The sequence below is a fragment of the Cydia pomonella genome, chromosome 23 (assembly GCF_033807575.1).
Source record: "Cydia pomonella isolate Wapato2018A chromosome 23, ilCydPomo1, whole genome shotgun sequence".
NCBI lineage: Eukaryota > Metazoa > Arthropoda > Insecta > Lepidoptera > Tortricidae > Cydia > Cydia pomonella.
Window position 1 is genome coordinate 5,384,717 of NC_084725.1, and position 15,249 is coordinate 5,399,965.

General features: G+C 35.7%; 1 protein-coding gene across 3 annotated transcripts in view; it reads left to right on the plus strand.

The window, feature by feature from the left end:
• LOC133530764 (ankyrin-2-like) overlaps positions 1–15,249 on the plus strand; it is a 170,224-nt gene that overhangs the window by 140,898 nt on the left and 14,077 nt on the right. For 2 of the 3 annotated variants that reach the window (XM_061868826.1, XM_061868828.1), the window contains 19 exons: positions 1,092–1,299; positions 2,245–2,271; positions 3,711–3,870; positions 5,046–5,211; positions 5,945–6,157; positions 6,465–6,595; positions 7,087–7,256; positions 7,627–7,767; positions 7,916–8,104; positions 8,223–9,499; positions 9,576–9,788; positions 9,922–10,182; positions 10,499–11,288; positions 11,556–11,783; positions 11,862–11,985; positions 12,058–13,301; positions 13,385–13,521; positions 13,647–14,709; positions 14,783–14,899. In XM_061868826.1, the coding sequence (XP_061724810.1) occupies positions 1,092–1,299; positions 2,245–2,271; positions 3,711–3,870; positions 5,046–5,211; positions 5,945–6,157; positions 6,465–6,595; positions 7,087–7,256; positions 7,627–7,767; positions 7,916–8,104; positions 8,223–9,499; positions 9,576–9,788; positions 9,922–10,182; positions 10,499–11,288; positions 11,556–11,783; positions 11,862–11,985; positions 12,058–13,301; positions 13,385–13,521; positions 13,647–14,709; positions 14,783–14,899 (6,859 nt within the window). The remainder of the gene's footprint in view (positions 1–1,091; positions 1,300–2,244; positions 2,272–3,710; positions 3,871–5,045; positions 5,212–5,944; positions 6,158–6,464; positions 6,596–7,086; positions 7,257–7,626; positions 7,768–7,915; positions 8,105–8,222; positions 9,500–9,575; positions 9,789–9,921; positions 10,183–10,498; positions 11,289–11,555; positions 11,784–11,861; positions 11,986–12,057; positions 13,302–13,384; positions 13,522–13,646; positions 14,710–14,782; positions 14,900–15,249) is intronic. The other variant, XM_061868827.1, reaches the window with a different exon arrangement.

A 15,249-nucleotide genomic window follows, 5' to 3' on the forward strand; every position in this document is an offset into this window, starting at 1 on the left:
TCCACTAGGGATGATACCCAATAAATTTAGAATGTACTTAAAAATAATGATGATGTAGATTGAAATTTCAATAAAGTTCATACAACTGTCAATGTCTGTTTTGAATTCGAAAGCAAATTTGAATTTTATGAAATCACTGTAGATTCTCACACATAACGCGTGTCCAATATTGTTATTTCTCTAGTTGGTCTTTAGGCGAAAGCATGACTTGAAACAAGTAGGTTTAAACTAACAATAATGCATTATTATGTACTTATACAATTACTATATTTATGAAATGCGTATTATGAATATGATATGATAGTGTTTGTAATTTGGAGTGACGTTTTTAATGTAAGATGTATTTTTAAGTCGATTGCTAAATTTATTGGGTAATGTACTATTGTGCTTTATATTAATTTGTTTGAAATTTTTGCGAGGTTTATTCCTAAAGACCAAACGTGAGATGCATGACTATATTTTGTTTGCTATTTTTGTTGGTGTTTGAGCTTATTTGGTAAATTGTGTGGTATTAGAAGCGCATGTGTGAGAAATTTGATGCAAGATTCTTTAAGTATACTTCGACGTGTGTTTTAATCATTTATTTTCAAGCTTTACCTGTGATTTCATACGTTCATATTTGCTTACGCACCAACTGCTCTACGCCACCTAATTTTCAATTACGAGAGATTTTCACTAAAATATAATTGCTCGAATAGTATGCTACAAATGCAATATTGTGTTGAAAAAAAGTGTCTATACAGCTATAGATAATATTTTTGGACAAAAAAGTAAGTATCATTTCAATAACACCTCGCACTTATATTAGGCCATTTTGCACAACCCACATCTGAGCATGGAAACCTCGTAATAGCTTTATCGTTTGGTCTTTAGAAAGAAAAATTTGGATAAGCCAAAAATTTCAACAATTTTAAATAACTAATTTTATATCTACTAAGCAAGAATAATAATAAAAATATTTAAGAATTTGACCAGTAGCGGTGAATTTATCATTCTGTAAAAAATATATTCATTCATTCATCATTCGAAAATAGAATAGAATTTAAACAGTAAATAACAGTCCAAAATTGAAGACAGTAATTTTCCTACAGGCTCAAATAATAGACTCTGAGCTGACAGCCAAGCTCTTAGGCCGCGGGGTGGCAGTATCCCCAGTAGTGACTGTAGAGCCAAGAAGGAGGAAGTTCCACAAAGCCATTACTCTGAGCATGCCGGCCCCACGGCCGCACACCCAGGGCATGACCAACCAGTATAGCACATCGTCAGCACCAACTCTCAGGCTGCTGTGCTCCATATCAGGTACAATTATATTCCGCTTATATTCTTCTAGCAGAGCTGATGTGTTGCTGAAAATGGTACACGCAAATATATTAGAAAGAAACTGTATTTTTGCATTTGTATATCATATTCAAAACGTAAGTGTAATAATCGATGATAAAGTTATTGAGGAAGTAAAAACTGATGTGTGCGTTGTACTATTTCTAGTAACTGTTAGAAGTATGTAAAGTGTTGCGATGGAGTATGGCTTATGTTTGCTACATATTGACAATACTAAGCTTTGCCCAAAACAGGAGGTAAGTGTGCCTACAATACTAGGTATAACATAGGCTTACAAGTAATTTGAGCTTTAAATTATAGTGCTCCAGTATCTATGGTATACGTACATGGTTTACCAATATTCCATTACAACACATTAGACGTAGTCGGGTCTAGATGATAATTACATTCAACTCGGTTTTCTAACGGATCGAGAACAATTATTACATACTCGTACGTTTCGGTAGAACATAGATTTTTGCTATTTGAAGATAGAGTAACGATAGATTTTATACATATCTAATTATTTTTAATAGTTCAGAACATAGATCTGTCGGTATTAACGGTATTTAATATCTAGATTTTTTAATTTTACAATGACTAGTGTAGTTGACGAAAATTATGAAAGTCATATAGAGATAAATATCCCTATTTTCTAGACGGAGGGATGAGCATGATCATTTGACAAAGTATTAGCGTAGAACATTATTTTCATTTAAATCAAACCTCGAGATGACAGACCGCGTAAAGGAGTAGGATTGAGGGGATCATTCGCTTATAGCAAATACACCGAGCAGCTATGGGACACGTCCCTGTGTGCGTTTTGTGCGTGTCCTACATTGTCTTTGTTCTCGTGTGTTTGTGTGTGTTGCACGCTCACCGTGTGTGGCGCTATATAATGTGCTGCCACCTATCGGCGCGCTACAGGGGTATTTCGCAAACGATCTCTCGAAGGTAAAAAATTAAAAATATTAAACTCTTTAAAACAAACGAAATGTCGGTTAATTTTCAATTATTTTGAGTTCGATATTGATTTGTACCTTCTCTTCGTTCAACTATTTTTGTTCAGAGTTTTTTCATAATTCATTATTTCGGTGTGATATTTATACTTTAGCAATGTTGTTACGGTTGCTTGAGAAGTATAACTATCGGATGCATCGATTTTCTTCCCTCTTTCACGATTCGAATGCTTTTCCATATCTTGCTTTTCATCCATTCTTCCTCTTTGCACGGGCTGAGATTTTTACGCTTTATTAACTCACATTCACTCTGTATCATAACATCCAAACCCTTGGGATCAAGAAATGCACTGCGATATAATCACTGAACGTTATCTGTTTAAGCAAATGTACAAACTAAACAGGACCTAGACTTCTATTGCAATCTTTATTGGCACATTGTAAGAGATTAACACACGTAAAATAACCGTTGAAATTTAGCTTAAGGGCGACAATAGATAATAAATCGGTGCCATCTTCGTCATCCTCATTCATTCTTCTGCGCCAATGTTCCTGATATTTGATTTTTTTGCTTGTGATAACAAAAGTTATTTTCCAAAACGGCCTATCAGTTCTGTTTTTCTTCACATCATCTTGACTTATCTCATTTCCGTTCTAGTCATATTTTCACTATTATGTATTGTTCCTTTGTTAATTTCTTTCAATTTGCTTTTGGGTTTAAGTGAATGTCCTTCGAGAGATCTGTTATTCGGAAACCAAACCTGCTGTTTTGGCACAAACATTCGTTTGAAAATTTAAAATCATTTTGATTTGGACGATAGCACTGTTTCTGAGAGCTGTGACCGTACATAGTGTGCCACATATTCAGTCACTTTTTCATTTATTAGAATTATATAACGGCGTTATTTGTTTTTTGTGTGGTGTGTTGTCTTTGCTTGTTGTGTGTTTGCTATAGGCCGTTTTGGAAATATTATTTTTACTTAATTTTTTTCCTTATTCTATCTCTAACTCTTCTGCATCGGTTTTCTCTTGTTATGATGGAATTTTATTTTGAATAAATATAATATTATTTAAATCTTTCTAAATTATAAACACATATATAATATGAACATATAATAATTTAGATTTCATTATAGCGATTGGATGGTATAGTAGAGACAAATAGCTAATACGTAGTTATCGCTGCTAATACCAAAGTTAAGTAGAAAATGAAAATAAATATGCTTCAGCATGCATTAAATGGACATTCGTTAATAAAAGCAGTTGAAAAAGTGTTTTAACCGCTGGGCTGCATTAGCTTTAACAGTAATCCAGAGAACGTAAAAGACATAGTAATTAACGTAGTAGCATAAAATTCAAAAGTGGTAATAAGCATGAATGTAAAAGAAGATGATAATCTAAGAGTAGTAGATGAAACGAGGCTTCTGGTGACAGGCGGGACGAACAGGGCGCACTGGGAGGATGTCACAGAGAACACTCCGCTCACGTTCGTGAATGATTGCGTTTCGTTCACCACAACGGTCTCAGCGCGGTACTGGCTGATCGATTGCAGACATGTCGAGGATGCGACGAAAATGGCAACAGAGTTATATAGGTAAGTAATAATATTAACATAATAAAAAGTTAAATTTGGTTTCAAAATCAAAGTTTGGGGTTGACTTTTTTTGACGCACTTTTACACTGTGATAAAACTATGCAAAATATTCAACATCATGCAAGGGCGTAGCCAGCCAGTGAACTGGGGGGGGGGGGGGGGGGGGCAAGTTGATATCGCCGGAGGCCTAGAGGAGCCCGCAGAGGGGCATACATTGTATGTAAAATTTGAGCTCCTGCCTGTACCTGGCTACGCCCATGATATTATGTATACAAATGTCAAAAATATTACATTGAGTTATAATGTCTTTTGATAAGGAACTCACTATTATCTACCTACCTACTGTGCCCACTATTCAGTCTAATGATCATATATAGTTATAGCAGTAACTTTGCAAATGCAATTTGTATAGGATTCTGAGCCCCCTTGAGCTTTCTCATCAAACCGAACGAATACCATTTCTATGTGGAATTTTAAATTAAGACCTATTATCTTGTTCCTTCGATATATAAGGTCAAATTTATTTTCCGACCACGAATGCGTCAGCTAATGGCTGTACCAAGAACACGCATTGTATTGTATCCTATAGTAGTCCTCCTCTGGTCCACGCTCTTCAACTGCTTAACGCGCTCCTCGCATCAGCACCGGAATATGATGTTTTTGAAGTAGTTGGTCTCTGGTCTTTAGTGAATGTTCTGTGAGGCGATGCATAAACGTGAGTCATCTGTTATGTATAAGATTTGTATTTTTAATGTCTTTGTTGTATTATTGATTACATAATTGTATACCCTTTTATATGAATTCCACAGTCAATTGGTTTTAACTGTGATACTGTGTAATTTATTGAATAAAATAAAAACGGCCTAAGTCCTAAGCTAACAAGATTTAAAGCAGTGATGCTTAACATACCTGTCGTATTCGTGAAATTAGGTATCCGTTAAAATGGCTTGTATATATGTTAGTTTTTTTTTTTCTTTTGCCCAATCCAATTCACCGCGGAATTAAGAATACAAAGCATTTGTTAGGTTTACGGTTTACCGCAAAACACGGAAATGACCACAAAGTAAAAAGTCGTTAGATGCATGTTGAAGGTCCAACAGATTATCTACTCTATCTCTATAAACAATAGGTTATAAGTCAAATAATAGATAAAGAACCACCCCTGGCGTTTACAGAGAAGCGATCCACGTGCCATTCATGGCGCGATTCGTGGTGTACGCGAAACGGACGGATGACTGCCAGGCGCAGCTGCGGATGTTCTGCGTTACTGACGATAAAGAAGACAAGGCACTGGAGAGGATTGAGAGGTTCATACAAGTTGCCAAGAGTCGAGATGTTGAGGTACGGAGTATACTTAGATTGTATGTGTTTGCCGTTAGGTTTATAACTTCTCAGTTAACAGTGTCGTATCGAGTGGTTTAAACCAGTCGCAAAGTTTTTCAAGTACTTATTTGGAGTGGGAATAGCATAGTTAAAGGGACCATATTCATAATTTGACAAGGGGTTATTTCAAAGAATTGGAGAGATAATAACCCGAACGGCATGACACTAAGTAATAGGTTAGCTAAGTTCAACGAATCTTAAAATGCATAGTTACCCAAAGATTTAAAAATAGCGGCCCGATTCGTAGAATGAATAAGACACGCTTGACATCTCGGAAAGATCTTTAAAAGATCGATAGCTAAACGCCATGTCAAAATTGACGTTTATTTCGATTCCGCTGTGATCCCAATAAGATCTATCTACGACATTTCTAACGTCAAAGTGACATTGGCTGCCCGAATCGAACTGCTTCTGTGAATTTTGCGACATACAAACGATATCTAAATGAGAACTTATCTAAACCAGATCTTATCCTTATCGTATCTTATTCTTCGAATCGGGCCGTAAATCTCATCGTGAATTTGTGGGGAGTATTTCCAATTAGGATATGGTAATATTTACCCAGATCTGGAAGTTCAAATGAAGAATATGCATCGTTGTTTAATTCGCTGGCAAAAAATAATTTTGATCTATATCGGTGACAAGTTCCAGTTCACTTGGGATGAATTAAAGTTCAGAATTTGTCTTTCAGGTCCACGAAGGCAAACCCATCTACCTCGAATTTGGCGGCAACCTAGTCCCAGTAGCCAAGTCTGGGGAACAGCTAACGCTGCCATTCCGGGCGTTCCGGGAGAACAGGGTTGCGTTCCCTGTGATGATCAAGACGCAGGACCTGGAACCGATGTGTAGGTGCCAGTTCATGAGGGACCCAAAGGTGCCGAAAGGCGAGCCTTCGCCTACTCCTGTAAGTATTGTACCTACACCCCAGCTCAAAAGTTTAGAAACAAACTTATTTTATATGACAATAAAAAGCTGTGATTTCATGACATGATTTTTTATAAATAAAAAACAAAATAGTCAAAATGAATTTCTCACATTCAAACCATTCGCCATCAAAACGTGTCGCGCGATCTTCACGCGAGATTTTATTATGAGGCAACATTACTTTTTTTGACTTGCAACTTCAAAAATATTTGTGGTGTTTTATCGTTTATTACTTGATATGTATATTAGATTGATGATAGTAGCTTATCGAACTCAAATATTACCAGATCGCAGTCCTCAACATCATGGTGCCTGATGAGCTGCCGGTAGAGAGGATGTCTCCAGCACCGACAGACACTGTGCCTAGAAGGACGGAGGAGCAGGAGCTGATTTGGAGACAGCGGCTCAGCGATCCTGGGTACGGATCTCCAACTTGCTCGCTTTCTTTACAGCAAATTTTTCCTGTACCATTAATTTATACAATTGTTCGTTATACTGTTGTGTTTTTAATTGTATATTTTTATATATTTAGGTGTCATAAAAAATCTAATATTACATTAGAAGTTTATTCAATGATTTAATTAAAAACTTGTGAATGAAATTGTACAAGGTCTAATTAACAATCAGGTCCGTTGTAACCAATATGGAACGTTTTTCCTTCTAAAATAAAACTCGTCATTTTGTAATACGTCGTGTTCGTTTTTTTATTAACTGGTTCTATTCATGTGTCAAAAAAATGAGAAACCGAATAGCTAATGAATTAGTTACATTCACTTGAATTAAGAAGTCTAAATAAACAACCTTTTTAGGTATTTGATTATCTACTTTATTTCCCTAAAGCAAAGCGTCGACAGAACGCCGCCATCGCATACTTTCTCTTCTTAAATACTTCGATGTTCCTTTTTTAAGATTTGAAGACATCTGCAATCTCCTCGGCAAGGACTGGGTGGCGCTGGCCTATGAGCTGGGCGTGAACGTAGCGACTGTCAACCAGATTCAGGCCAAGAGAATCACCACTTCGGAACAAGCGCAGCTCATGATGAAGCTGTGGAAGACACAGTCGGGGACTAAGGCTCAAGGTAACCTAAATAAAACAAGATTCTTAAGCTGTCTAAGCTAACTTTTCACAAACTTGAACACAATGTGAGTGTGAGTGTCATTATAAACGTCATATTTTCATAAAAATTTGATATTATTGATAACATTTTCACACTTATTCGTTTATTGCAAATTCCATGCAGAATTAAGTTGGTCCGACTTTCTATGTGACATCCTTGTTACAAGCTTTTTATGTTTTTAGTATCACTTGTCTTAGTTTCTGTACAAAAATGTTGCATGTATTGATATTACTTGTAAAATATATTAGGCGATAAAAGCTTGTATCCGAATGTACATTATGATAAAAACTTGTTGCAGTATTGGTTGAAAGTATATTTTTATATCTTTTAGATAACTCGTTAGAACTTGCGCTATGCCGGATAGGAAGAGATGATATAATAGCACCGCAATCAGAAGAAACGAATGAAAGACGTATACAACGTAACATTTACCAAGAAAGACAAGCATCAGAAGAAATCGAGGCTTACAAAGGTAAAAATACAAAAGTAGTTTTATGAACTTAAAATATAATAATTATAATATTATACTTAAAATATTTCAACTGAATGTAATTACAAGAACTCCGAAATAAACGCGATTAATTTAGAAAGATTTAAATACTCATAATTTCTTATTATAGCCGAAGAAGACAATAAAATCAAAGATAGACGTTTCGATAGTGACATACCAGAGCGGTTGCGCAGAGAATCTGATCAAGACCAAGACGAAGCCAAATATTCTCCAGAAGAAAAGTCTGTTGTTGACAAAAGTGAGATGGAAAGGACGCCTACACCTGTTACACCAAGCGAGGAGAGTGAAGAAGATGAAGGTAAGCCACTTACATACAAACATTATTTATTCTTTACTAAACAAATACTACGCCATGTAAGCTTAACTCATAGTCAGATACTTAAACCAAACTGAATAATATGTATTTTGTATTAAAGATGTTAAGCGCAGTGTAGCTGAAAGGAAGGAGCAAATAACGAGGAAACTTAGCCAAAGCAAAATTCCTGCCTCCAAGCAGAAAAAAGAAATTAGAGAGGAGATTATTGAAATTAGGACACAAATTAAACCTGATATCAAAAAATTCCATGACATTGAACAACAAGTTAAAGAGAAGGATCCCAAATTAGAAAGAACACGATCGAAAACATCTCCAGATACGGTCGAAGAAGAACAAGATATTGACGTTCATAGAGAAGAAATAGTAGAAGTAGTGAAAGAAGAAACAAAGCCGACGGAGCGACCTGTAGAGCAGTTTAGGAAATTTGACCCGTCGTCACCTGCTAAGCCCACGCCAAAGCATCTCCAGAGGCATATGAGAAATGAATCCATGCGATTCCCATCAGGTGACTTCTCGAATGTCACTATCACTCCTAGAAAGTCTGTTACAGTGGAAACTTCAGAAGTAAAATCTGTAGTAACTAAATCCGAAAGTACCAAAGATACGATTTCGCAAAAAGAAATAGATAGTTCACGAGTTGAAGAGAAACTGGATGATGGTGAACGATCACCAGACTTAGTAGACGACAAAGATATTGCCGAGTTACCTTTGAAGGATAAAATCAGTTCATTTGAATCTAAAATGTCAAAAGATTCTTCTATAGAATTGCCTAAAGCAACTGTCAAACTAACAAAAGAAGCATTAAAAAAACACACGCTTGAGCAAGAGCAAGGTATTGAATATACCCAAGAATTTGTTAGAGAACAATCAAAGCAAATATCGAGTGTAGAAATTCAAGAACATGTGTCACATAAAGTTTCTCATGTTGAAACTCATGTAAAGTCCGTAAAAGATACAATCCAGCAGTTTGATTCAAAAATCAAACTGGATGATAAAATAAAACCAATGCCAAAAACAATGCGAACTGATTCAACGTTAGTCCAGGTCTCATCTGAAGAAGACAGTGAATTTTTGAAGAAATCAACAGATTCTGAAACAGAAACGGAATCCCAGACTACTGTAAAAGTAGAAAAAGATGGAAGTAAATCCAAAATTCCTAGATTTGTAGGAGATGTTTTTGAACCAAAAGATAAGGAAGACAAACACAAAAAGCCAATAGATACAGATAAGCAAAACGGAACTGCTTCTATTGCAGTCAAGGAAAAGAAATTAGAAAAACAGATGACAACTGAACTGCGAACGAAAGTTAGTGAAGAAGAAATTACTGAAACACTAGAGGAGAAAGACGTATCTGTTAGCGATAAATTAAAAGAAAAGGTAATGCCAATTTTGATATCTTTATGTCTCATAAGTGTGTACATGTTGTTACATTAATTATAATGTCTTATTTTAGGTGTCTGCTCAAATGAGTGTTACAAGTACAAAATCGGATACAACTAAGCACACTAAAACTGATTCAATAGGGTCAGATCTCCAAGATCTGACAGGGCGAAAAGTATCGCAAGAATCACCTGTACCTTCAGCTATAGATAAGGCAGATTCATTTGCGGATTTACAGCAAAGCACCGAAAAGGATGTTAGTTTTATATCTCAAACTGAATCTAAGGTAAATGGTTGTTAGTTTAATAGCTTTACCATAGAAATGAAAGAAAATCATGCTAACAGATTGCTTAACACTGTCGCATTCGTAAGGCTTGCTTGAAGCTGGCATAACTTTTTACACGTTTTAATTACTTCAGGTCTACTCCAAAGATTCCAAGCATCGAAGTGACTCTCTAGATGAAGCCTCCCAATTTTCTGATTTAGATGATCAATTAGGGGCTAGTCCTGCCCATAGACCGATTTTGGAATATACCGTAGAAGAAACAATTGTTACTTCTTCTGGAGTTAGTGGTAAAGAAACCACATCCAAAGCTCAAACGCTAGAATTTTTGAAGTTCGAAAGCGAATACAGTGCTCAAATTCACTCCTCAGCTTTGACAGCGGGAGAACAGGAAAAGGTACATAAACACCAGTAAATTAACGTAGTACACATCTTCAGGTTAATGCTATTTAGATGGAACAACCTGAATATATTTTTACTGTGAAAGAGTCATTATAAACAAAGAGCACTATGTTATTGAAAATTCAAGCTTCAAAGCTACATTACAATATTACATATGATACACTACTTATTTCTTATTGTTGTCAAATGAAACTATTAAATATTTAGGGCATGAAATTATATCCAAATGTGCAAGTTTTAATACTTTAAATGTACGTAAATATCATGTGCATTATAGAAATTAGAGGTAATAATTATTTTGTTTTTTATAGGTATCACCGAAAGAGTCACCAGTTATAAGTGCGAAGGCACGTCAATTTATTGAGACAGTCCCAGAAGATGATTCGGTTCAAGAATGTTTTTTTTCGAAACGCATTTACTCCGATTCTCTAGAGGACTCGGAACACACAGATTCAAGGCGCCACTCTGAAGCAGATTCCCTTAAATCAGATCAGTCAGATATGAAAGCCAAAATATCGTCATCGGACTTTGATGAAAGAGCAGAATTTGAAGAAACTATTGATTCGGGAAGTGGCTTCGGTGATGAAAAATTCGAAGAAAGCGTCGCTGGTTTTACTTCAATGAGATTTGAACCTAAGCGAACTGACTCTGATAAGTCGGAATCCGACAAAGAAGCAGAGCCCGTATTCAAGAAAATGACACCAAAACGTCATTCTCGAACTGAATCTGTATCGATTAGTAAACTCAGTGATTTAGAAATTGACAAACCTAAACAAGAAAAACAAGAGTTTCAAGTAATTGTCACGGAAGCAGAAGAGGTAGACAAGTCATTTGAAAAAGACGAGCCATCTGACAAGATTTCTTCTGAAAGTAGTCGGGAAATTGAAATATCAGATCGTAAGTCCTCAGAAGGTGTGTCTGATAAGATAAGTTCTGAAGATGCCGTGACAGAAAAGAAATCTTCGTCTGAAGAGTTTGCAAAAGACGACCTTGCAATTTCACAAGAGAAGGAGGTTATAACAGCTGTTAAACCTTCGACAAAAGAAATCGAAACAGTACAGACGAAGACTCAGGTTTTCAAGGAGGATGTTCTAGAAAAAGGTAAATAAATAATACAATTTGTACAAACACACAGCCCCATGTGCAGAGCGTGCATGAACGAGCGTGTTGGGGTAGTTTGAGTAGTGCTACCTCGTTTCATGCAAAATAGGCACAATGGTTGTCGATTTGCGGAAATTGCACAGCAAGCTAACTACCATGTGTAGCACTATTCGCTTATTATATTATTTTAACCTAGGCTGTCAAAGTAGTACTAAAAATACTTTATATCTGTCATTTCTTTCCTTATCGCTTATACTTATTTTGCAGTTGACGCAGTAAAACGACAGTCAGTTACATCGGCTGGATCTGGCTCAATAGGTGAACTACGCTTAGAAGAAAAACGCCTCTCAGATGCACATAGTCTAACTGAATCGCGAGACTACACATTCGAAGAATCAGAGGATGACATTGGTACACAGGGTACTCATGTTGCAGAAGTATCTAAAACAATTGAACATAAATATGATGTTGATACAAAGTCAAAACCAATATCAGGTAAAATTTTAAATTGTTTTGATAATTCTGCTAGCATTTCCACTTTTATATGTAATTTTATAAGACTTATTATTTCAGGTAAACCAGAGCAATCAAGGCTTTTTAAACTACAGCACGGTGATTCGCTTGATGACGTTGAAGGTTTTCCTGAAGATCATGTAACAGAACATGTCCACAAACTACCTCACATAGCTGAAATTGGGTAAGAATATTTTACGAAGCAATAGCAATCACTTCTAATAACTTAACTGATTTAAAAACTCGGTATTTTCAGATATTCACAAGATAGAGATATAACTAAAGATTTTCTAAGTAAAGAAAGAGAAGAGCAAATAAAGCGCGAAAGTACACAAGTTACATCAAAAACTTCCGAAACTGTAAGTTTTAAAGATGGACTGGGAGAATCAATTAAAGCAGTTGGAAGCAAAATACCTGTTAGCATTACGAAACAGGCAGAAAAGATGGAGACTGTAAGCTTCAAAGAAGCACCAGTAGAGGAAATAAAAGTTTCTGGAAGTAAAATTCCAGTAAGTATTATGAAACAGGCAGAATCATCTTATAGTGAAACAAAAACAGAAGGACCTACAGTAGCTGTAAAGGCGACGACAACTAAAATTACTGATTACACGTCATCGGACAAAAAAGAAATACAAATAAAGAAACAGACTGCTATAATTGAAAGTAAATTTGATGTATCGAAGATACGGACCGATACTCTTGGTCATTTTGATATTGCGGATGATTCTAAAGAAACAAAAGATGCAAAGAAATTTGTTCCTAAAGACCTAGATTTACAAGAAACACATGAAATTACAAAAGAGCAAGTAAAACCAGTAATAGATGACATATTGCAGAAAGGTACGATTGCGGCAGCTTCAAGAAGTCCAGTGAAAGACAAAGACATCAAATCTATTACCAAAGATTTAGTTGAAACTGAAAAGAGATCTTACGATGCTAAAGCACCCCATAAAGAAGAACGACGACATTCTTGTATTAGCCCTGCGATTTCCCTTGAAAGGATTGCGGAATCCGAAATAGAAGCGGAAGAAGAGACTAAAAAAGTTACAAATGTAGTTTCAGAAAGCAAAATAGTTCAAGATACAAAATCAACTATTAAAAAATCTGATTCAGCTATGAAACAAATGGCTGATAACATCGAAATAATTATTAAACAAGCTTCTGAAGAAATTGATCTGTCCTCTGAAGAGCGACTAGAAACTGGTGAAAGTCAAGATATTGCAGGGCAAGTATCTGTTGATTCAATTATAGAAGAAGCGGTCACAACTGTAGAAGAGTATTTAGATTCATCGAAAGATAAGGAAAATGTCATTGAAGTGAAAGCAGCTGCAGTTGAAGAAACCAAGAAAGCTATAAAAGAAAGGCCTGGTCTAATGAAGTCTTTGTCAAGAGACAGCGGTGAAGTTATGATTATGCCAAAGAAAAAACATGCTAGGACGTTTTCAGTGCAAAGCTCTCCAGATGAAGTCGAAGAACAAATTTATACAGATTCTGAATCAGGTAATTTTAGCTCTAACAAAATGTATTTATTTATTATATTTGCATGTGGTATGAAAAATATGTCATCTATCGTATTTTTTTAGATATGGATAAAGCCAAAGTGTTAGAAATCATTGAACCTCTATCCGATGTTGATGGAAAAGCACCTGCTTCTAGTTTCGACCCCAGAAAAATTAGGACAGACTCTCTTGATGACGCCGATGATTTCCCAGAAAAAGAGGTATGTTGTTATTGTCTTATCTTAAAACAGTTAGAGCACGTTATAACATAACTGTAAAAAGTGCAATTTATATTATTAATTTCTTAACGATAGGTGATGATATTAAAAATGAGGTTTCTTTTCAGATGGAAGACTTCGGAGACGAAATAAAATACAGTGAAGATATTCCAACATTTCATGACAAAATGGATACCAAAGATGCCACTGCATCTAGTTACAGTGCATCCCAAGAAGAAGAAGAAGATAGAAAGATTTCTGAAAATACTGGAAAACGGACTCATTTCGTTGACAGTGTGATGAAGTCTGATTTAGTATCAAAGTCTACAACTGAATCGTCAGTTACCACGGTCGTGTTGTCTTTAACAAAGTCATCTGATGAGGAGCAAAAATCAGTATTGGAAGACGCAACGTCGGCTGATTTGTCAAAAATAAGTGGAGCAGATTTGGTGAAAGATCCCTCAAAAACTTCGATGGAAACTAAGGATTATGACGATGAAAAAGACATAGAAAAACTACTAGAAGATCATGGCACTCCCGAATTATCAAAGAAATCTATTGATTTGACAAAAGATTATTCGAAATCATCAATAGATAGTAAAGATACATCTAGAGATTTTGCCACAAATGAGCTGTCAAAAGATTCAACAGTAGACTTGACTAAAGATTTTTCAAAAGCATCAGTAGAAAGCGTTAAAGATACATCTAAGTCTATCGAGGAAAAAACATTTTCTGAGGATCATTCGTCATTAGACGTTTCAAAAACTCTAGCATCTGATGGATCAGACGCAATAACTATTAGCAGAGAATTTATGGAAGAAGAAAAATCAGCGTCGAAAATAACAAGAATTTCAACAAGCTCCTCACAAGAAACTTCAATTTTAACTGAAAGCAAATTTTTCAGCGAACACGATGACAAATCTAAGGCATTAGAAAAAAGTGAACCAGAAAGAGATTTCTTAGGTGAAATGGAGCAGAAAATTGAAGAACTAAAATCTGAAGTAGTAAAAGAAAAAGAGGCGCAAAGTGAAAAGTCTAAAGTAGTTGTTAGGACATTGGATACGGAGGATGACGTAACGGATGATGTTCCTGACATGAAGGAACTCAATAGGCGTTGTTCAACTCTTCTAGAAGATATATCGGGCACTCATGGTGCAACCATTAGAATTGACTCAAGCCACGTGACGCACGGTAAAAAAAACTTATTACAATATTTTTTATAGCACTTTGAGAATACACATTAAATGACGCTTCATTGTTCCAGATTTAGCATCAAAGTTTTCAAAAACACCACCACCATCTCCCGTTGACCTGAGTGTTAGGGATAAAGCTAAAACTGAAGATGGTACTGGCGACAAGCCTACCGGGCTACAACTTAGAGGTAAAGCAAAATATACCATTTATACTCCACACCACCAGGTACCATGTTTGAAAGAGTAGAAATAGTGTACAATATGTAGTAAATTCACCGTTATTGTGTGTCGGTAATATCTGAGGAGTTTGATAAATTAGTTGAACAGAATAGCAATAATATGGCACTGATCACATTAGTGTAAGGGCTAACACCTTGTGGTTGCTAAACTACCGTCATAAATTTAACACAAAAGTTTTGACGTATTTATACATACACTAATAATCCCTGCAAAAATTTAACAAGATACTTATAAAAGCGTTATATTAACTAGATATCCTATTAGCCATGTACCTGTAGCAGCTATGTAGAAGCTAATC